This window comes from Fukomys damarensis, unplaced genomic scaffold (assembly GCF_012274545.1).
Source record: "Fukomys damarensis isolate Sample0158 unplaced genomic scaffold, DMR_v1.0_HiC HiC_scaffold_6, whole genome shotgun sequence".
NCBI lineage: Eukaryota > Metazoa > Chordata > Mammalia > Rodentia > Bathyergidae > Fukomys > Fukomys damarensis.
Window position 1 is genome coordinate 35,549,929 of NW_022900918.1, and position 23,484 is coordinate 35,573,412.

General features: G+C 38.1%; 1 protein-coding gene across 9 annotated transcripts in view; it reads left to right on the forward strand.

The window, feature by feature from the left end:
* Positions 1 to 23,484, forward strand: part of Tpp2 (tripeptidyl peptidase 2) — a 70,950-nt gene that overhangs the window by 416 nt on the left and 47,050 nt on the right. For all 9 annotated transcript variants that reach the window (XM_010604628.2, XM_010604630.3, XM_010604629.3 and 6 more), the window contains exons 2-6: positions 6,715 to 6,843; positions 12,683 to 12,778; positions 14,640 to 14,744; positions 17,630 to 17,754; positions 20,895 to 21,058. In XM_010604628.2, coding sequence (XP_010602930.1) covers positions 6,715 to 6,843; positions 12,683 to 12,778; positions 14,640 to 14,744; positions 17,630 to 17,754; positions 20,895 to 21,058 — 619 coding nt within the window. The remainder of the gene's footprint in view (positions 1 to 6,714; positions 6,844 to 12,682; positions 12,779 to 14,639; positions 14,745 to 17,629; positions 17,755 to 20,894; positions 21,059 to 23,484) is intronic.

The following is a 23,484-nucleotide window of genomic DNA, read 5'->3' on the forward strand; positions in this document are numbered from 1 at the left end:
GCCCTGGGCCTCTGGCCGGGCTGGGGGCCTCCCGACCATTAGGCGAGGCCCTCACGGCGTTTGTCACGGTGCGCTAGGGGCACAGAACGGATGCGCCGGAGAGCTGTCAGAACTTGATGGTTATCGTTTGGGTCCCGGAGATTCGGTTCTGGGAAGAGTAGTCTATCTGTGCCCCACCGGAGCCGGGTTTCCAGAAGATAACGGTGCACTTCCGGAATTGTTTCTTCTGAGAGTTTTGGTGATTCTATTTTTAAGCGTTCTGCAGTGTTGTTTAGTGGCATTGATCTCTCGGTTTAGTCTTTGACGTTGGGGGAAGTCAGTTTCGTTGGTTTTGGGGGAACTTTTCAGGCCTTAAGAAATCAGTCTTGATTTTTTTTAAACCTCAAAACACGAGAGAACACACTTCAGTGATGGGTTTTTAAAATATAGTTCTGCCTGCGGATCCTTAAAAATCTTTAGATCAGGGGGCAGTTTGGAAAGGTCATTCTTCTTAAGTCTGTTAAAAGTATCCTGTCTCTAAACTATAACTTTGGCAAATTTGGCGTTTTATAGAAGACCACTGATAAGCACAATATAACCCTTGTTGAAGATCCATATCCCGGAATCTCCCTTGATTAAACCTACGATATGCCAGTGGCTTCCTTAGCAGGCCTTCATCTCTGAATCTTGGCCCCTTTCTACGTGAAACCGTGATATTTAATAATTCTCTGCCTCGCCCCCCCCCCCGAGAAGTTCCTTTTCTTCTGGACCTTTTACTGTGCTCTCTGATAACTGTGGTGGCATTTGGAGGTTAGAGAGTAATTCTGGAGGGAAAGAGGAAGCCAGGCTGGCCAGGCTGGTCAGGCTATGGAAAACCTCTGGGATCTTGCTCAGTGGTGTTCTTTGGCACTGATCTGGAACCCGACAGCTTCTACCAGTTAGCAGAGGAGCAGGTGATGAGTTCGCGCCTCTTAACTGTAGTTGATTATCTGTTCGCTTATAAATAACGCTGAAGTCCTAATACAGTGGCTACCGTCACTTCATTGAGGCTTTATTATAGAGTAGTAATGCTTCTGCCGTGGTGTGTGTTTACTTTTTGTAGGGATAAGTGGGAGGAGAACAGCTGGCTAAGTGGCTCACTGGTTCTTTTGTCGGGATAATGAGAGGATCAGAAAAGTTTGGAGCTGTACTGCTTAGTAGAAATTTGTAAAATTTCCAGATCTGCTTATCAAAATTTTCTGTTACTCTCCTAAAAGAAACGATAGTATTCACCCCAATTCAATGAAAATTGGTAAGACTGCTTTTAAAATGTTCAAGAAAATTAAGCACTAATTTTTAAACTAAATATTTTCTAGTCAGCGTTTATGCTGTCTTTACACACCAACTATAAGAAGTGTAAATGTGTTAGAGATTTGCATGCAATAACATATTCAAGCAAAATTTTAAAATGAAAGCATAACTCTGAGATATTAACCTAATCACAGTCACTTAAATTCAGAACGGTGGTCCACAAATAAATGAGTGAATTTATAAGCCTTTTTTTCCCCCCTCTGAGCTTTGACAAATATATTTTACGGATCTGTGTATACACCATTAAGGTAAAGAAGGTGGATGGGAGGGCTGGGGATTTAATTAGCTCAGTGGCACCGTGCCTGCCTCACAAGTGCAAGGTCATGAGTTCCATCCCCAGTACCGCAAAAAAAGAAAAGAAAAGAAATGACAGGCTCACTCGTAATAAGAGGAAAGTAAAGAAGGCGGATAGAAATACAAGGGAAGGGAAGAATGAAGAAGTGGGCAGAGGGTCTGAATTGGCCATTGAGAAAGCCAGATGAGCTCTCCATAAAGACTGGGGACACAGGCACGAACTGGGTTGCTGCCTTCCTGGGGCCAAGTTCTCTTTTGTGGTGACTCTGTGTACATTGAAAGTGGAAGGTGGACAGCTTGAGAGGAGCAGTGCTTACATGAATGGTTAAATATTTCCCCAGAAGATTCTCAGGCACCTGCCTCTGGCTGGATTATCTGGTGGAAACCCTGCAAACTGGTGACTTAACTGAGACTGATGGGGAGGCAGGGCCTGTGAGAGCTGAAGAGTCCGGATTCCACGCACGTGGAGGTTGTCCGAGTCAGTAGGTCTCCCTGCCACCAGGCTTGCTTGTCTTAGGTCCATGTTTCACATTGCCAAACTAATTTTTCTTTAAAAAACACAACAAACAAATAAAAAATCTTGTATTACATTCTCATTCAAAACAAAAGCATTTTGGAATCCTAGTTGCTTTTGAGGAAAAAAATTCCAAAAATGTGTACTTTGTTTTTAAGACTCTTCAGCATTCTGTTGTCGCCTCCTTGTGTGTCGTGTCATTTCCCACCATTTCTTATGTCCATCCTCCCACCAGCTTCACTTGTGCTTGCCCTGGAACGTTGCCCTCTTTTCCACTCACCCAGATGTTGCAAGTCTTTTCCCAGCATACACCTGTGCTTGCAGTGTTTAATCTACAATCACCTGTATGCCCCTGCTTAATTTTTACAAGAGTGTTAGGTGTTGGCCCCATTACCTTTTGGGTTGATTTAATTCACTCACCTTTTCCAGTATATTTATGTGTATATGTTACCCATTGTGCTAGGGGCTGTGGCTTCAAAGATAAATAAGGCTGAATCCCTGCTAAGAGTTATTTGTCCCTCTTTGCTCTCGTAGCAAGTTGTTCATATCTCTCCAGTAGCGTTTTAAATATTTCATTTTACTGTTTCCACTCGTGTACCTTTTTCTTGGTTAAGTTAAAATTATTTGAAAGCTTATGTCAAAATTTATTGTGTAAAGCCAGGGTTGTAGTTCAAAGGGAGAGTATTTACCTAGCACATGCAAGACAATCACTCGGTGTTTCCTCTGTTCGTTGTGTGTGAAATTTACTTGTAATGCTAAATACTGTGATTGAATGGAAAAAATGTGTATATGTGCATAATGGAGAAGTATAATTTCATGGTGGAGAATAAAAGATTTGAGACAGGAGGATACAAATAATCCTATAAAAGTATATATTTCCATTGAAATATAATAGAGTACAATAAATTATCATATGTATAATTGGCTACTAGTTTTAATTTTATTACTTGTCTTTAAGTTGGCTTTCCCTCATTCCTGAAAGTTGGGTTTGGAAGGAAACCTTTTTAAACCATACCTTCTTTCTTACTTGTAATTGGCTACTAATTTTAATTTTATTACTTGTCTTTCATTTGGTTTTCCCTCATTTCTGAAAGTTGGGTTTGGAGGAAAACCTTTTAAAACCATACCTTAAAATCGTACCTTTTAAACCAACTGAAAGTTGGGTTTTGTGTTCTTATGTATTTTCATACTGTCTTCAACCACAGTTATTAACTGCCTTATGTTATAATTATCTCTAGTCATCTGTCTTCTCAATACATAACAAACTTTCTGAAAGCAAAGATTATTATATGTTCTCAGAACAAAAGCCCATTATTTGCTTATGGAATTGTCTCTTGCTTAAGAGAGTATGTTCAGTATCTCTTCTGAAATTTCAGGTATATATGCATTTCACTTTATTTTACTTAGGGTACTTTGCAGGCACCTCCACCCCCTTGCTCTGGTCTGCTCTTAAGTGTTTAGCGATCGGCTCCCATCCCTCAGTTCCTCCACCATGGTGTTTACAGTGAAGACCTAAAGTAATTTGGGCTCTTGATGTTCTGCAAAAGCCCTTAGACTGTCCGTTGATCAAGGCAGCATAGCCCATTTCGCTGTCCCCCACCCTGGAACACAGGGCTTATTGCCGTGGCACTATCGGTAATTACCCTGTATGATGCTTCTTCTCCCTCTTCAGCGCTGAAGGATGCAATTCCAGCATTAGCGGTTCAGTTTCCTTCTTCCAAAGCTCTGCTACAGAATTCTCTCATGGTTGGCCTTTTATTTAAAACCTACCTTCTTTCTTACGTTAAATGCTGCTGTCTCCTTTTTTTAAACCTCCAATGAGGGAAGTGGAGTTCAGCGGTCTCGTGTTTGCCCAGCATGTGTGAGGCCTTGGGTTGGATCCTCAGAATTACCAAAAGAGTCTTGGTTTTTCTCTCCAATGGAGTAGTTGCCTTTAATGTTTTTTGTTTGTTTGTTTTTTGGTACGGGGATTGAACTCTGTTCCTTGGGCATGCAAGGCAGGCCACCGAACCGCTGCGCTAAATCCCCAGCCGCCTTTAATGTTAAAGTAAGAAATACAGTGGTAAAAAAATTGCACTTACAAGAATTTTTTGTAAGAATGTGTGTATTAAGAGTGTGAGGGGAGAGATCCTTACAAGTAAAGCTTGTGGAAGTAGTAGATGGTTAATAAGTCATTAAATTCCCTTAGGGTCTTTTCCTTTGGTCATACACAGATAATGAGGTTTCTAATGAGAAGAATCTATCTGACTTAGTAGTAGTCTTTTGTTTTTCTTGATTTTAAGTTGCTGAAGTTGTTTGCTTTTTCATATTACATACTTATTTGGAATATATTTTAAAATAAATTATATTAGTACATGGCCTAGCTAGTTTTATTTTGGGGGTAATACTAACTTCTTTCCATTTTTTGGTAGACTTTCTTACATTTTGCTTTGCTGCTTTATTTTTATTTTATTAGTTGAGATAATACTTAGCCTATCTTTTCAGAATCAGAACATGATTAATTTTGCCAGTTTGGATGATTTGCAGTTTTTTTTATTATAATTTTAAGCCTTCATACTTTCCAGTATTCTTACTACTGTTGTATGTAATTCCTAGCAAAAAATAAACAGCTAACTAAAGAATTAGCATTCATGAAATGAACAGCTGTACCAGTGGCCTTCATGGCCCCTCTGTGGCAGCATGACTGGAGGAAGATGGGTGGTCCCCCAGCTGCACCACCTTGCTTTGCCTTGTGAAGAAAGAAGGGTGCTTTCGTTTTTTACCTAGGGAATTCCTCTCCCCTTTCTTGGGTCTGTCTAGAGTGCAGAGCTTTGTGTGTTCTGCAGAGGAGTACGTGTTATTGGGGAGGGACATGTGCTGCTCAGGAAGACTCCCAGAAATGGACATCGGGTGTTGCCTTAAAGCCCGTGAGTTCTCCGGGTGGTGCAGAGGTCTGAAGGATTGCGCTACTGTTCCATGCTCGGCTCGTGTTACGTACCTGTCTTTTGAGGTTGTAATCCTCCTTTTTATGATGGTTTTTATGCCTGATTTTATTCCTGATTTCCTACTTTGGACACATTTCTTGAATGTAGCAACTCTTTGCAAAGCTAGTCTGGAAAGAGCCAGCTCAGAGATGATTCTTCCTATGCAAAGAGTTAGGAAATACAGTACTACTGTTTCCCATAGCAGTCATGTAATGGCTTCAACAAAAATGTGTACCTGGCAAGAAACCAACACTAAAATTGATGCTAAGTCATTAATGTTGGATCATTTAGTAATTTTAAAATGTTTATTGGGTGCCTAGCAAGCACTGTTATGTGTTGGATGTATATTAATGAATAAAACATAGTTGTGCCTTTATGGAAGAGAAACTGACAAAAATCATCAAACTGTGTAATTGCAAATTGAAGTATGTTCTATGAAGGAAGCGAGGTACGGTGTGAAAGAAGAGGCAAATTTCAGATGGTGACCACTTAAAAGAAGTCACCAGGAAGGGCTTTCTGAAGGGGGGATGCTACACTAGAAAACTGAACTAGAAGATTGAATCTTGGGAGAGAGTTTCTGGCAGAAAGACCCTGCGCAGAGTCATGAGGCTGGAAAGGGTTTCGTGTGTTCCAGGAATCAGAAGGAGATGAGCATGTGTGAGGGTTGTGAGTGACTAGGAATGGCAGGGCTCAGGCTTTGCAAGGTTTTTATTTTTTTTACATTTCAAGTGCTCTTTGAATTCACTGAAAGACTTAAAGATTGATAAAATGCAGCTTGTTTTAATACTACATTTGTTAGGGGCCAGGAGTGTGCCCTGAAACCCTTGCAAGGAAGTTTTCTGCATTGTGAGGGCAAGAGATGCCAGTGGTTTAGAGGACTGAAATAGTGCTAGTGAAAATCAGAGATGGATTTGAACTTTGTTTTAGGGGAAGAATTAGCAGGACTTCTGACAGCTTGGCCTCAGGTTAAAACTGGAGTCAGAGGACTTTAGTGCCTGGCTTGAGCATCTGGCTGTGTAGTGATTCTTGAGACACTGTAGCCCAGAGAAAAACGTATTGGGGAACATAATTAAGTGTGAACTTGGGACCTGTTAAATTTGAAGTAGTAGTGTGGTAAATAATAATGAAACATACTAAATAAACACTTGTCTGCTAATGTTTTGTATTTATTCAGCCCAGAGCTCACCTTCTTCAGACCTTCTCGGGAAGGCTTCCCTGACCAGCTGAAATTTAAAGCCCACATCACATTGTATCCCTGCTTACTTTTCCTTTCTGTGTTTTACTGTTATATTTATTGATGGCGCACTATATGATCGTTGAAGTCAAGAGGTTTTTGTGTGCTGATCAGTGCTGTATCCCTAACACCTAAAATAGGATTTAATTGTGTGTTAAATGAATGTATGAAACCACTTGAAGGATTGATTCTGTGTTATTTCCATGAGTAAATTTTTTGTTAGTATGTGTTAGGCTTTTGGTTTAAAACAGTTCAGTTCTCTTGTTAAATTTTGTAGGAAATTTTATACAATACAAATGCATACCTATGGCCATGCATTGCTTTCTTTTAGAATAAAACTTAATGTCTGTAATTTATGTTTTAATTGTCTCACTGTTCAGGTTACAACTGACGGAAAACCAAAAATCATTGATATCATTGATACAACAGGAAGTGGCGATGTGAATACTGCTACAGAAGTAGAGCCAAAGGATGGTGAAATTATTGGTCTTTCAGGAAGAGTGCTTAAGGTCAGAGCTTTTATCTAATTTCTGTTTTGTTTTGTTTTTTTCTTTTTTTCTTTTGTACTGTCACCTCAATGCATCTGATGTTTTAGCTTACATTTGGCAGCAAGATAGTAGTTACCCTATTGCTGCATAACAAATGCCCCCAACCCTCACGGTTTACAACCAGAAAAAGTTATTACATCAGAGTTTCTGTGAGTCAGAAATATGAGTATGACTTAGGTACCCCTAGTTCTGGATTTCTCGTGAAGTTGCACATCATTGACCATCACACCACACTGCTCACACAGTTATAAGTAGGACACAGAGCCATCTCCACAGTGCTTTTTTCACTCAGGGTGAGTGAACCGAGAGAGTGTGTCCAAGATGAAAGCCATGGTCTTTTTACAAAATAATCTTAAAAGAGACAACCCACCATTTACAAAATAATCCTAGAAGCAACAACCCATCACTTCATTACACCTGTTCATTGTACTGATTGGAAATGAGTCAATGAATCTAGTAACCACTTAAGAGGAAAAGTCTTAAGACTATAAATACCAGATGTAGGTCATTGGGTTGATGTTAGAAGGAGCCATTGTTTTATTGTTTAATAAAGTACTTAAAATTGAGATTCTTTTTTCAATGAGGTTGGTTCTGTTTTAAGTTTTGAATAGAAAGTTGAAGAAAGTGATCACATATAGTTTTAACTTTATCATTTCCTCTCCTGTCATTTTCAGTGAACTTGACCATGAAAGAATATTTAGGTCATAATGGTTGTTGTTTTAAATGGCCGACTTTGTTTCATTCTGGTATCTTTGATAGAAAAGCTTAGCTAAGCTAAGCATAAAAAATAATTACAAAAGGATTTACATTGTAGCTCAGTGTAGAACACTTGCCTGGCATATGTGAGGCCTTGGGTTTGGGCTTAATCTCTTGTACTGCAAATGATAATTGTTTTAGTTACTTTTCTCTCCCTTCTGAGATAAAATAATCTGACACCCAAAGTTAAAGGCACAAAGGTTTATTTGGCTCACAATCTGTAGAGGTTTCAGTCCATAATCGGCTGGCTCCAAGGCAGGGTGACACATGATAGAGAGGCATCGCAGAGGTAAAACAGTTCCTGGCAGGCAGAAAGTATCAAAGCAACAAGGATGACCATAGCTCTTTCTGTCCCTTATCTTATCCAGGCTTCTTAGGGCAGGTAACACACCCTTAATCCTAGTGCCTTTGATCCTAGCATTGCACCATGAATCAGTCCACCATCACACTCGAGGTCCAGCCACCTCTGAAAAAGCCCCACCTATGAGACTGCATGAGGCTTTGGGAGGGGGGGCATCTAGGCCCAAATCATAACAATAATAATAATAACAAAAGCATAAAACAGTTCATGAAATAGTATCTAGTGAGCGTGGAGGATGGCAAGTATTGTACTGTGATTTTTGATGTTCTACCTTTTAAACTGATAAGCAGAATTAGTTTGGAGAGAATTAAGTTACCCTGAGAAACTAGAGAGCATTCCTAGTAAGTCTTACAGATTTGGAACCATATAAATAATTATAACTAGTCATTTATTTTTAGATAGCTATAGTAACCCATACTTTAAATAAACCACATGAGCTGATGTTACTAGTGCTTAAAGGTAGAATTATATGTAAAATCCTTATTTAATAAGATCAGAACATTGATAAAGTTATACTTGTATCTTTTCTATTTGATAATATTTCTTTAGCTATGTTATTTGGTATTCTCAGCCCATCAGTATAATGCAGTTTTAAATTTTCTTTTAAGTATGACTGCATAATTTTAAGATGCGTATTTATACAAGGCTTTGGACAAGGAAAGTTAAATGCCCTGTTTGATTTTTGATTTCAGCTTAATCAGGCTAATCTTTACTACATTAAATTTTCTTCAAAGTTTTAAATAGCATATAAATGCTTTTTTTTTGTTTGCCAACTTTGTTCTTGTTTTATATATTGTCAAGTTAAGATTTAGTTCTCAAATCCTTTATTTCCAAGAAATTTTCTTATGTTGTCTTTTGAATAGTTTTCTGTTGTTTTTAATCATGAATTCTTGTTAATTGGACATTGAACTTAGGCCTTGGACCTCTTGAACTTGTTCTCCAGTTTTGTGATTTTTGAAATCAACCTGAAGACTGCCTGGTTTTGTTTTTTTTTTTTTTTTTTTTCCTTACTGAGAGAGTCCAAAGATTTTTCTCAACATTATCTTTTAACTCCTATTAAATTTTTTTGAAATTTAATTTTAGTGGTACACTTTGACATGCATAATGATCACATTTATCATAGGGAATTTGTACCTGTACATAATGTATCTTAGTTCTTTTTCCCCTTTCCCCTCTCTTCCCTTCAATCCTTTCTCCCCTCTCCCTTTACAAAAGGTTGCTATCGTTTTCCTTCTGTTCTTTTTTATAATTTTGCCTATTTTTAATTGCGAATTAAATTGCAAATTGCAATTTCATATTCATTCAGGGCTTTTTTGTATCATGTATGTAACATTTTATCTCTGGGAATATGAATTATCTTCTTAAATTTTTCTCTCTTTCATTGTTTCTAGCTTCTGCCTCCTTGCTATTCTTTCTATTCAACTTTTTTAACTTTCTCTTCTGCTTTCCTTTCCCCCTCCTCCCCTTAGTCTGTTTTTTCTTCCTTCTCTTTCTCCCTCTTTCCTCTTCACCCTCCCTTTTCTGTCCTTTCTTCCTTTTCTCTTTTCTTAAGCCTGTTATTTTATTTTTTTTTATTTTTTATTTTTATTTTTGGTACCGGGAATTGAACTTGGGTCCTTGCGCTTGCAAGGCGGGCCACCGAACCGCTGAGCTAAATCCCCGGCCCCAAGCGTGTTATTTTACTTCAGATATTTTCCTTAGATGTCCAGTCATCTCATACTCTTGCTTATCAGGACAGCAGCGAGAGTGCAGGATTCGGACGTTCTCAGCTTTCTCTTTTGGGATAGGGTCTTTCGGTGGTGGGTTTTGCTGTAAGATTATGATACTGTTTTAAAGGATCCCAAAATATCAGTGAACACCACATACTATATCCGCATATGTGTGGCGTGTCTGGAAGTGGGATTGCTGAGTCATGAGACAAGGTCACCAAGTCGTGCCAAGCAGATTTGCCCTTCTGACACTTGGTATTTTCAGACTCTGATTTTTAAAATGTGCTGGAATCCAAATGTATCACATTGTGCTTTTAATTTGCCTTTCCCTAATTACTAATGAGACTGGGCATTTTTTCATGTGCTTAAACTTTTCTTTTTCTCTTTGTGGAGATTAATGTTCATTTGCCTTTGTTTGTTTGTTTTTTAATGCTACTGAGTTGTTTTCATAGCAGTTTTAGGCTTTATATATTGTTTATCTTCCCTTTCATTGTATGTGTTGCAGGCGTCTTCTTCCATTTTGTACTTACATTTTTACTTTTCATGTAATATATCTTGATGAATGGAAGTTCTTATATTTAGTTGAATATTTCTTCAAAACATCTTGAATTCCTGACCCTCAAAATCATGAAAACATTGTCCTCTATGTCTAAAGAATTTCGGTTATTCTCTTCAGATTTGTTGTAGAATTTGACTGAAATTAGTTTTATGCTCAATTTGAAGTAGAATCCTGTTTCCTTTTTCCATAAAAAGACCCAGTGTCTTGATACCACATATTAATATTCCATCATCTCCCCACAGATCTTCAGCTTCTTTGTACTTTGTAATTTTCAAAATGTGGTAATGTTCTAAAGTCTCATTTCCTCTTCTTTCCCTCTTAGGTTTTTGGATGATTCCCTCTGTCCCTTATTCTAATTTTAGTAGCATTTTAGAAAAACTCTTACCACAGATAAGTTGAAGTCATTTTTCCAATCCTCATTATTTAGCCTGAAATTTTTTTAAAAAATGAAAACAGGGTAAATCTAGGCTAACTGAGTGTCACTGCAGAGATAGCACAGTATTTCAAGGCAGCGACAGCTGAGAGAGTGGTGTGCATGTGCCAGGAGGCTGCAAGGCCGACACCATCTGAGCCAAAAACCTCGGCAAGGTTTTACTGCACGGTGCAGCAGCGCTTGTAATGGCTCTTTGCTCTTTAAGAAAATGCTCGAATAGGTACCATCTCTTCAAGAGAATCAGAGAAATGAGGTGTAGTTATTAAGGAAGTTTTGTATATCATATGAAAATCAGTCTTACTGCATTGTGTCAGCTTGAAATGGTCAAAATCCAAGCTTTGGTTCTTAAAGAGACCAAAAATAATTTCAATTATATAGGATACTCAGATATATAAAATAATATTCTATAATTGCTTCAGAAAGTTTGCTTTATTCTAACTTGGCTAAGGTTAGACAGTGTGACTATGATTATAACATTCTCTGATTTTTTTTTGTAACTATTGTGGCTAATTTTATAACTATTTTGGCTTCATGTTATGGAAAATTCGAGGTTACAGTTTGAGATATATCTAATTCCATGGATCCTGCAGCCTGTTCTCACAATTAAATACAAATGAATTATGTCTGTTGTGGTATTTTCATTATGATACATATTCCAGGAGCCAAGGGTTGCAGAGCTTTGTGCGGTGAAACTAGTGAGGGTTGCGGATGACTTAATTTGTTGCTGTTGACAGCACTTTCTCACTGTTTCTGTTACATTACGGGCTTGGAGAAAGAACATTAAAGACTCTGTTTTCTAAAGAAGGTTGATAACTTTTGAATAAAGTGTTTTGGTTTACAGGTCATTGTATTTGCAATTTCACATTCCATAGACATCTAGTTGATTCAGAAATGATTAATGTCATGTAGGCCTTTAATGTTTGTTTTCCTACATTTAAAACAAATTGTGAGAAAATTTCACCCAGAAGTTTTCTGCAAGGAAAATACTTGGATGAGAGACACATATAAATGAGTGGGGTTAGAGATACTGCACAAGTGAGGATTGAGTCAGCCGGCTCAGAGGGGTCGAAGCTCAGCCTTGTAACCTCTACACATTTCAAAGCTGCTTTTCATAATTAGCGTCCAGAGGTTAACAAACAATATGAATAAGCTACATTTTGATATTTTAGGTTGATGCCCAATACATTTTATTATTCTTTGTAATCATAAAGTAGGGATTCTTTTCTTCCTTGTACAAAAAATGTAGTAAGTCTATGATGGTAAGAGTTTTCGTTCACAGCCACATTTGTCTGACTTTAAATCCCATATGCTTGCATTGAATATTTTTGGTCTTTCATTGAAACGTTTCAATTTTTTGTCCTGTTGTTCAGACTCAAAAGCTTTATGTTATTTTTAAATACTATGAGATAGTCAAAGCATATACAACTGATTTTACATATTTTATAGGGTTTTTTCCTTTGTAGAATCTATGCATTATCCCTGTGATATGGTAGAGAAGAGTCATTTTGTGTGTGTGTGTGTGTGTGTGTGTGTGTGTGTGTGTGACAGGATCTCACTATTCAGTCATTATTTTTCTTAACCGGAAATCTGAGAATGCAGAAGTTTCTGTAAATTGTCTCCCTTCTCAGTATTTGATGCACTAGGACAGTGATGAAGGAAGACAGCAGGTGTCATGATATTGAAAAACTAGTAATGGTCTTTGCGGTTTAATGCAGTAGTGTATTTTGAAAATACTCATTGAAGCATTGTATAAATTAAAGGAAGTGTAGTTGAAACATCTTATTTCTGGATGTGAAAAAAAGCCAGAGATATTAAGTGACTACTTAAGAATATTAAAAGTATTTCTTTAATACATTAGCTTGCTTATCCAAGGAGTGCTGTTAGAGTAGATGTAAAATACATTTTTCCTTCAGTGATCTGTCATTGACATTGGGAAGCATTTAGTGAGTGAAAAATTTACTTTTTTTTTTTTTTTTTTACAGATTCCTGCAAGCTGGACAAATCCTTCAGGAAAATATCATATTGGCATAAAAAATGGCTATGACTTCTACCCAAAAGCTCTCAAAGAAAGGATACAGGTAATATACAACCCAGTATCAATGACTTACAGCTTCCTCCAATTTTATTCCTACCAAAGGGGGGGAATATGTTCTTAACTCTATTACTTATTTGGGTGGGGGAGCTGAGTAGCTTTTGAAAAGTGACTAAAGATTCTGTTCAGTGGATTGTTACCCACTTAAAGTAGTGGGTTTTAATCTTAGGTGCATGGGAACCTGGATACACTGAAATTCCAATTTTGTGTATTTGTGTTTTTCTGGGAGATGCTGGAGAGATTTAATTTGATTTTTGAGGACATTTTTACTTGAAAAGGTTAAAGATGGTTAATTTGAAGTCCGGATCTCTTTAGTTACTTCTGTTCGTGCAGGTTCTGTAATTTGCCATTTTTCTTAGTGTTTGCTGGTCTTTTTGCTTCCACTTAGTCATCATTCAGCACTCGGGAAAGGGTTACTCACGGGTGAGGCGAAGCACAGGTGTGAGAAGCGCAAGTCTGGCGGAGAAGGGGTTGTAGAGTGGTGAGGGGCCTGCGTAAAGCAGAGCTGCTCCTCAGAGCTTTGGCTGATGGTGAAAATACTTGAAGAGCTCAGTTTCTGCCCTTTAACACTGTTAGGGGAGCCACTAGTCCCGGTGGCTAATGAGATTTGAAATGTGGCTAGTTTGTCTGAGGAGTTAGGATTTTAATTTTATTTAGTATTTCAAAATTTAACAACATGTGGCTTGTGACTGCTATATTGGACAGTGCCAGTTAAGAAAACTGCTATGACCCTACTAGTTGGCACAAGTCCAGAATTTCAACTGTAAAACAAAATCCTTTGAAATGATCCTGATGAATAAGACTTGTAGCCATATTATCACATCACGGTGTTGTTACTTGCTTCCCACCAGATCTGTGAACTGGAAGTTACTCTGAAGCACACAACTTTGACTGAATACTATTTTATTTTAAAATTTCAGGCTAAGGGCAATTTTTTTTCAGGCTAAAATGCATAGATATGACTATGTTGAAACTAATCATGTTGAGGTTCAAATTCACATGAAATATAGATGGTTAAGTTAAACTGGACCCTTCCTTTAACTTCACCAACTCAGTTTTTTTACTGGAAAGAATACATTTAACTAGCTGACTTCTTTGGGGAGACACTGTAGGTTACAGATACTGAAGACAAAAATTAATTTCTGTAACAAAAACCCCTATCCAATAAAAGAGGCTGAAAAAGCAGAACTAGAGATGAAGGAAATTGCAGGAGCCTGCCCTCCATCAGAATGCAACTGTAGTTGTCTTCTACTCTCTGCTTGCAGCATTTCCTAATTTTGTATGGGCCTGAGATAGGGCATTTACTTTAAATGACTGGAAATTCAGTTGGTTTTCTGATGTGGACTATAAATTGTTGGAGACAGGGAGAATTTTTAAAATTAATTTTATTGGTACATTTAATGTATACAGTGTAATGACATTCATTGTCAGAAATTTGTACCTTTATATAATGAATCTTGGTTCTTATTTCTTTCTTCCCCATTCCCCTTGCCTTCCCTTTAATCCCTCCCTACCTTCCATCTACAGAGACTGTTTCCATTATTTTCATTTTCTCATGGGGAGAATTTAAATTGGAGGATAGGATTATAAATATATATTTTGGTGTATCTTGGCAAACTTGTTCTCTTAAATCTTAATTATAATGAGTTAAGTCATTTTTAATAATTGATCATTACTCAGAAGTCAATAACTTCATTTATTCACTTCCTTAGAAATTATTTTTTTAAACCCTTGTGTGAGAACCTTGTGGCATCACAACTGCCGAAAAGGTCCACATATAAATGACTATTTAGGTTTACCGAACTATTTGTCAGCCTAATTGTAAAGTAGTTTTTTTGTCTTTGCAGAAAGAACGAAAGGAAAAAATTTGGGATCCTGTTCACAGAGTGGCCCTTGCAGATGCATGTAGAAAACAGGAAGAATTTGATGTTGCCAGCAACGGCTCTTCCCAAGTTGGTGCTAGTTGCTTTTATTTAGACTTTGCCCCAGAACCATGTTACTTAGACATCTTAGGGAGTGAGTAGGTTGAGCTTTCACAGGTTTTCTTCGTTCTCAGTTTTCTTCTACGTGCAGTAATTTTTTTAACCAATTTGCCCTTATTGTTTATGTTGAAGGAAACTTGCATATGTATTTCTCCAAGTTTTAAAATTTCTTAATCAGCGTCTACTATATGTAAGTGAAAGTACATAAATTGTAAGTGTATAATTGTGAATTCTGTCACATAAGCCACCTGGGGGAATCTCTCTCTTGCTGCTCTCTTCCTCCTCCACAAAGGCAGCCACTTCTAACACAATAGAATGATTTTTTTCTATTTGGAATTTTGTAAGATGAAATAGTACAAGATACCATCTTTTATACAGAGTTTATTTTGTTTATCATGTTGTGATACTCATCTGTTACAGGGCACTGACATTCATTTTCATTGTTCTGTTACCGTCTTTTCCAGATACCCTATAATTTATCCATTTTGCAGATTGCTGCTTGTTTTATTTTTGCCTTTTGACTATTGAGAATGATCCAATTTTAAACATTCTTGGGTATATCTTTTTGATGGGCTTTAAAGCAGTTGTACTAATTCATATTCCCTCAAGAGGTATATCACAGAACACATTCTTCTACATTCTTGCCCACTAAGTTTTTTAAATCATTTTATAAAATGAAAATAATGCCTGTCTTGAAAATACATGCTAGCTGCCAACTTCACACAACACAGGATGTAAAGTAGCAACAAAAAAGCCTCCCCAGGGGTGACACCACAGCTCATTGCTTATCCTGCTGAAGTTTTAGTGCATATGTGTACCTTTTCTTTAAAAAAAACAGAATCATATTTGTGATTTTGAGCTGTGGTTTCTGTTTGAATCACATGAAGAACTTTTAAAACTGCTGGTATTTGTGTCCTAGAGAGGAATTAAATTCAGATCTTGTAAGGAAGGCAGACCCTTTAAAGCTCTGTAGGGAGCGCTGGAGTGGGGAACCACTGGCCAGTTTACATCTGTTTTAACAGCTGTATAGTTTTCTATTAAATTAGCATATATACTTTAACTTTTCATCATTAGGCACATTAAATGTGAAATTTCAGATACTACATATATACAACTAACTTTGTAAAAGAGGGATTTAGATGTCATCCATTCTTTTACATTCTATGCCAAAAATATCTATAATTGACTGTTTCCTTTAAGGAGGGATAATTGCTAGATATAGTGAATAAATAAAAATTAAACATAATAGAATTTTTTAAACATGAAAATCAAAATTTTATTTACTAGGAATATTTAGGTGACCATAAACAACCTTAATACAATATTAATCACAAAAAAACTTTGATCAAAACAAACTTGCCATTTTTGTTTATCAGAATGGATAGCTACCAGGGATGTCACATGATTCAGCCTACTGTCTTACGCGAACATTTCTTTTTACATGAGGCCTCAGACACTTCCTTCCTCGTTAACATATTCAGCATGTTCCTTGTTTCCAAAATTAGACAGTGTGCTCTTTTCTTCTCAGATGCTACGATGCTTGACTGGTTGGTTATTTCCAAATCACCCAGGGAGCTTCAAAATATAATGCAGAATTTTCGGCTTCATCCCCTAGGGCACTGATTTAATAAATAGGCTGGAATCTGTCTTGGAATAAAGTTTGGTAACCACTGACCAAAATTATCATTTCTTCTCCTACCATTTTCTCGTGGCCTCAGTGGGTTTTTATGAGGACAGGTAGCTTGTTCAGGACTGTGTAGCTAGTAACTGGCAGGACTAAAGAGGATTGGATCCATGCCTCTTGGCTTCAGGACAATGTAGCACACTATAGAAAGCAAGTTGACTTTGAGTAGTATAAATGCTCTTGATCAGAGGTAGAACTTTGAAATGGTCAGATAGTGTGTATTTTCAGCATTTTCTGTCTACCCTTCTATCGTAAAAACAGGCAATATGTAAGGGGGCCTATGATTGAGCGTAGCTGTATTCCAATAAAACTTTATTGACACAGCCATGTCACAGGGTGGATTTGACCCACACACTGATTGTCAATCCCTGCTGGATCTTCATACTGTAATTATGTAGTGAGTTGAGGTAATTTTTTTTTTGTTGTTTATTTGTAGTTTTCTTAAACTTAAATTGCATGTTGTTGATGGAGTTTAATGTATTTGCCTCAGTTTCGGTATTTCTGTGCTTTTATATCTGCCAGTTTATGCTTTATTTTATTTCCTAATTGTTTGGATACCTATCTAGCTTATATTCTAGATTTGACATGTTTGGGGGGGGCGGTCACGCATAATAATGCCAATTGTCGTCTAGTTTCTATGTAATGTGTTTTAAAGTACTCACTCTACCCATGACCACAGAGCTGACACGAAGTTTAGCTTGTCTATTAAATCTGTACATTTAACTTGGAAAAAAAAATTTTAAAGAGATAAGATGATTCATGATTTTTATTATTTATTTGAATTCTTAAGAAATATACTGTGTATGAGATAGAGAAGATCCTGTTACAGAAATCTTAAAAGTCGAAGGATTTTAGAATTCCTTTTTGAAATGAGTTACACAGGTGACACATGTGTGACTAACATGTCCTGGCCACATGTTATTACTGCTTGTATGCAGTGTCTTTCATAAAACAGATGGAGTGAGAGATTGATTAAAAGAAGAATTTTTTAAAATATTGTTTAATTAGTATCTGCTTATTGAGCTAAAGTACAAATTGCATAGATACGGATTTTCTTTATGCTTTTCCATTGTGAAACTTTTACTATAGGTTAACAGTATATCTTCATATGAAACTACAGTGTTCATAAGTACAAAATGTGCTAATATCAATCTGTTTTCTAACTGATTAGGCAAATAAACTAATCAAGGAGGAGCTTCAAAGTCAAGTGGAATTGCTAAATTCTTTTGAGAAAAAATATAGTGACCCCGGCCCTGTGTATGACTGCATAGTATGGCATGATGGTGAAGCCTGGAGGTACAGTTTATGCACTTTGTGGATCGTCTTCATTTCAGGTGTTTTACCTACTCTGAAGCACACTAAACCTGCAGAATTGGATGGAGTTATCACTCAGGGAAACTACCTGAGGCCCAAGTCAACTTTTGGTAGTTTTGGACAAGCCTTTTGATTTCTTAGTAATAAATATTGGTATTCTTTACAGTAAACATGACCTTTATTTATTTAAAGAAACTTTGAAATAACTGTTGGTTATTTCATTAACCAATGGTAGCAGACTGATCACTGGTATAGGTGTAAATACTCTGAATTAAAACTGGACAGTTGGAAAATAACTGCAAGAAAGCATTACACAGCATTCACTATAAATTTTTTAAAAGCAAAGGAAGAGATTTGAGTGAAGAAGATATTTCAAATACAGACAGAATCAGTAAGTTACACTAGGCAGTAAATACAGTCATCAAGAGAGCTTAGTCTGTGCGTTGGAATCCTAGCTCTGCAGCCCTGAATACATTGTTTAAACCTCAGACCTGTTTCCTAGTCTGACCTTTGGGACAAGGAAAGTACTCAAAAATGTTTTGTGAACATTAAATTCAGTGCTTCTAGACGTAGTAAGCACTCAGCAAATGTGGCTCTTCTGTTTCTCCTACTACACCTGATGGTGTGATTTACATGTACACATCCCCGCGCCTAGGAAGCAAGAGAGCACATGCTGCACATGTGCTTTCTGGAATCAGCTCGTGTTTCTCGGATTATCCTCTTCATGAAAACAGAAATATGTTCTCAACATAGATATCAGCTGTATGTGTGTCGTAGGGTTCTTTCAGGGAACAGGAACTCTTTCTTCCTTGAGTACCTGGTCGGGTGTGAAAGTTTCGTGAGACAGGGCATGTACACAGTATGCACCCTGCAGAATTACTGTTCTTCACATTGCTCACAGAGGAGGGCTTGCCTTCCACTCGTACAAAGAACCGTTCATCCCTGACTTCGAGTATACAAAATCTTCCACTTAATGAGAAATCTGCTCCATTTGGGACTGACGTGCTAATAAAATGTCTATGTATGTTTGTTCCAACCTGGATGATGTGGAATACTAAAGCAGCTTTGCGTTTTCAAAAATGCTTTGCTTTGCATATGTACAGGTGTACACATGTGTTGGAATTATTTTCCCAGAAAGTGTCTAGAGATAGTTTTGATCACAGTCTTTATAATAAAGAAAAGTTGTAAACATGTATGTTTTATAAACCTTAATACATTTAGGCCATTAGTTACCCCCATTGATAAACTGCACATTCACTTGTAGTAGTTTGTAGACAACTATTCTAAGATTTCTTTTTGAACTTTTGTATTGTAATGAAATTTAACCAAACATTAAGTGAAATAAAACCTGAAATCCCAGAGGAATACTGTAGAAATTTTTATTGTAATCAGTGACAGACACAGCAGAATAATGCTTCCGGATACTACAAGAAATGATTTAACTTTTTCTGTGTAACAGTATGTCCTGTAGAACTTTGACCTAAGATCCAAATTTTTTTAAAGAGAATCTTAAAAATTCCAAAGTATCTAAGGCAAATTTAGGTGCTATCTGCAAATGTTCTGTTTCTCGTTACAAAAATGTCAGCATTTCTGAGGGCAAGTAAAGTGATAAATTGTTCAAGTGCCTTGGTTCTTGTTTTTATAGAGAGCATCAAGTCTGTCCTCCCCCTGTACCGTTTCTGATTGTTACACCTCTGTCTCTACCCCTAGCAGGCAACCTAATACTTTTCTTCCTTTTGAGTATTTGTCAGCATATAAAGTGTCAAATTGACTGTCACTCAAAATGCAGCAAAAGCTGGTGAGACAATCTTTACAGAAGGTTACATAAAGAAAAGACTATTGTTTTCTTGTCCAGGGTTTTTGTTCTGTGTTTCCTTTGAGATTCTTTCTGAAAGCAGAGGATTCATGCCATAGAACATTAGCAAAGAAATATGTGGAAAATGTCAAGGAACGTATCACACCTAAGCCTCTTCTCACCCTTACACATGTACTCTTGTCTGCTAACTCCACTTTTTTGTTTCTTTTCTCTGGATTTGCTTAACTACTCCTTGAATTAAGCCAACTAGACCTTCAGAAAGTTAATCTTGCAACATGTTCACACTGTATTTACCCTCTGTTGGCTTACTTGTGAGCTCAGTTATTACATTTAATGGGATGCTTGTATTGTTGAGTCAGTTCGTGTTGGTGCTGCCACTAAGAAACTGACCTATGAAATGTGTGGCAATATACTGTGAGACTGTTGTTGCCAGTGTTGATTTATTCTTCATTTGGCAAAAGTTCATTGAGTTTCTCCTTTGCACCAGGTAGACCATATAGAGGCTTTTTCATGCCTTCTGGGTTCTGTGAAAGCATGAATTGGGTGCATGGAACAAATCTGGGAAGCATTAAGAAAGATTCTCAGAAACAACATGTTGAAACATGAATGGTATCACAGTTGACTAAGAAGAGAGACTAGGAAAGGGCTTTGAAGTGGAGAAGAGAGACTAGAGGTCATTAAAGGAAGCTTGGTATGGCCCTTGAGTGTGCTGTGGAAGGAGGGGTAGGGAAGTAAGTAGAGGTTTCATGGTGAGGGAACTTGCTGGGGAATTTCAGCTTCATCATTAAAGCACTGGTTCCTGGGAGCTGTCCTTCCTAAGCTTCACTGCTGCCTGAAAAAGGAATCTAGTCTCCATATTTGTGGTGGTAGGTGTGGAGTAATGGGTAAGTGTCATAGTCACTTGCCCATTGCTGGCTCAGAATACCCAATGTCCACAACTTACAGGAGGAAAATGTGCTTTGGCTCACAGTTTCATTCCCTGGTCAGCTGACTCTGGGTAGAAACGGTGTGATGGAAGGGCACCGCAGGGGAAGGCTGTCATACCGTGACGGCAGGGAAGAGCGAGGAGGAAGAGGTGGAGGAGGGAGGCACCCTTCCAGGCCCCACCCCCATGGGCACCCATGAAGGAGCACAGAGCCCCTGTGAGCCAGTCAGTCACACTTCAGACTCCTGAGACTTTGGGGGATATTTTAAATCTAAACCATAATGACTTGTGAGGAAATACCTGAGAAACTGTACTAAATGATCTTAGAAAGATAAGAAAATGAATACATTTTGATGCCTGCTTTTTCTTCTTAATTAACAGAGCCTGCATTGATTCAAATGAGCATGGGGACTTGAGTAAATCCCCTGTATTAAGAAACTACAAGGAGGCCCAAGAGTATGGCTCTTTTGGAACAGCAGAGATGTTGAACTACTCTGTTAATATTTACGATGATGGAAACCTGCTCTCCATTGTGACCAGTGGAGGTATTCTGTCTCAGATGTACTACTGAGAATGAATAATTCGCCCATGAGTAAAACCATCCCCACTACCTCATCTTTGTAATTCAGAAAAATTAGAAATGAACTAAATACTCATTTACAAAAACATGGATTTTTAAGAAGTACGTGTTCATCATGCTGTGGAATATTGTACAGCAACCAAAAGTGATACATTTATATAAATCTCAAAATACCTAAGTTTTAATGAAAAGTATATTGGTGGCAGAACATTTATGTAATGTTTACAGTATACTGAGTGTGTTTGGTGAAAGTGTAAAATCAGAAAGACTACACAGTAGCTTCAGGTAGGTGCAGGGAGAGGAGAGCGCAGTGAGAGGGCTTGTCACTCCAGGTTGCTGAGCGTTTTCCAGAATTTTACATACATGGAATAAGAAGTACAGGGGATTTTGCCTGCTTTCTTTCATTCCACCTGTAACTGTAAATAGTTTCCTCCCCATTGCCAAGTGGTATTTCATCAGGCAGGTCCGCTGCACCTTGTTTATGCATTGACTGGCTGCTTGATATTTAGATTGTTTCAACATTGTATACAGACCTCTGCGTGTGCATGTGTGTGTGTTAGTCACTCTACTCATCCCTGGGACAAGATACCCAACACCTGAAGAACTAGAAGAAGAGGTTTATTTTGGCCCATGTTTCAGCCCTTAGTTGGCTGTCAGAAGAGGGGCGCAGCAGAGGCCGTGGGGGACTGGAAGCAGAGTGGAGGGAAGCACAGGAAAGGAGATGCAGCTTATGGGTCACACCCACAGTGGCCGCCTCTTCTGTCCGGGTCCCTTCTGAAGGTCCCACCCATGATGACATGAGGCTTTAAGGGGACAGTATGCAAACAGGGTTTTTGTTTATTTGGGCCAAGTATATATTTAATGTCTTTTAAATTTCAAGCAGTTTTCCTCTTGTGCTCTCAGCATCAGGGGATGAGAACTCCAGGTGCTGCACATCCCGCCAGTGTGTGGCATGGGTTGCTTACTGTTGTGCACTTGTTTACTGTGAGCACTGGCTAGTCTTGTGTGACAAGGTGTTTCAGGGAGGGAGTACATTAAAATTTTGTTTTCCTGTTTCTAATGGAAAAAGGTAAGGAAGGCACAGTGGGCAACATTGGGTGTATATTTTCTTGCGTGGCAGCAGTTGGCTGGAGCAAAGCATTCTCAGCATTGTGGCAAAGCCACTTTGAAGGGTCATGTGCCTTTCTTCTGAAGTTCCAGCTGTCCACTGTCCAGACGTTTAGGCCTTGCTCCAGTAGTCGTTTGTCATTGCTCTTGTAGTATTCTTCAAATAGTAACGGGCTATTTCTCTACTCCTGTCTTTTTAGAAACTTGAAAAAGGTTTTAAAAGTCTAGATTTTTCATTTTCTTTTACCTCATTGATGTACGTATAGCAGACCAGGTGTGATTGAAAAGTGTAATGTTTCAGTTTTTTAAAATTCATTACAGAAAAAGGCACATTGCCTTTAAACCCCTTTAAGATACCACCTCCCCACCAAACACACGTAGCACATCGTTCTCGCCACTCCCTAAAGCAGTTCTGAAAATCCTCTTTCTTGAGTGTAGTTTTTTTGGGTGATACAGAGGCTTGAACCCAGGGCCTTCACACTGAACTACATCTCCAGCCTTTATTTTTTGAGACAGGGTCTCTCTAAGTTTTCCAGGCTGGGCTCCTCCTTGCCATCCCCTTGCCTCAGCTGCACAGAATGCTGGGATTAGAAGTATGTGGTTCCAAGCATGGTGCTGTGTGTGTCTTCAGCTGCACTGTTGAGGCTGCTTTCATGCTTCAGTCAGTTCAAAGCATTTATCTTTCATGAGAATTTGGACTTTGAGGAGAAGCCAGAAGTCAGACAGTGCCAAATCCAGTGTATGCTCTAGAGCATAGCAGCCCATCTTACTTCCTGCTACTCAGTAATCTTAATACCCCCACTACCAAAATGTCCTGCTCTCCTGGTTTTCATCGCTGTGTGATTTGGGTCACATGATGTTGGCTTTATAGATCAGAAATGATAAAATAGTGGTAATTTCACATTTCAACCTTTGCCCATTGATATAAATAGAATTAACACAGTGTAAGTTCTTTGCCATGGGATCTTTGTTCAAGCTTGTTTGTGGAGCATCACATGTGTGGAAACAGTTCATATTTATTGCTATGTAAATGCAGTTCTGTGATGGTATAGAATACACCTATTTATTATTGACAGCTTGAAGTTGTTTTGGGTTTTTGAGCTGTACAAGTAATGTTGTGATGAGCATTTGTGTGGATGTCTTAGTGTACAGTATGCATGCAAGCATTACTGCTGCATATGTAGCTAAAGAAAGATTTGCTGGATCATTGTGTGTTCCTGTGTGTGGCTTTTGTTCCACCAGCAGTGTACAGTACACATCCTGCCTGTGCTTGCTGTTGTCAGC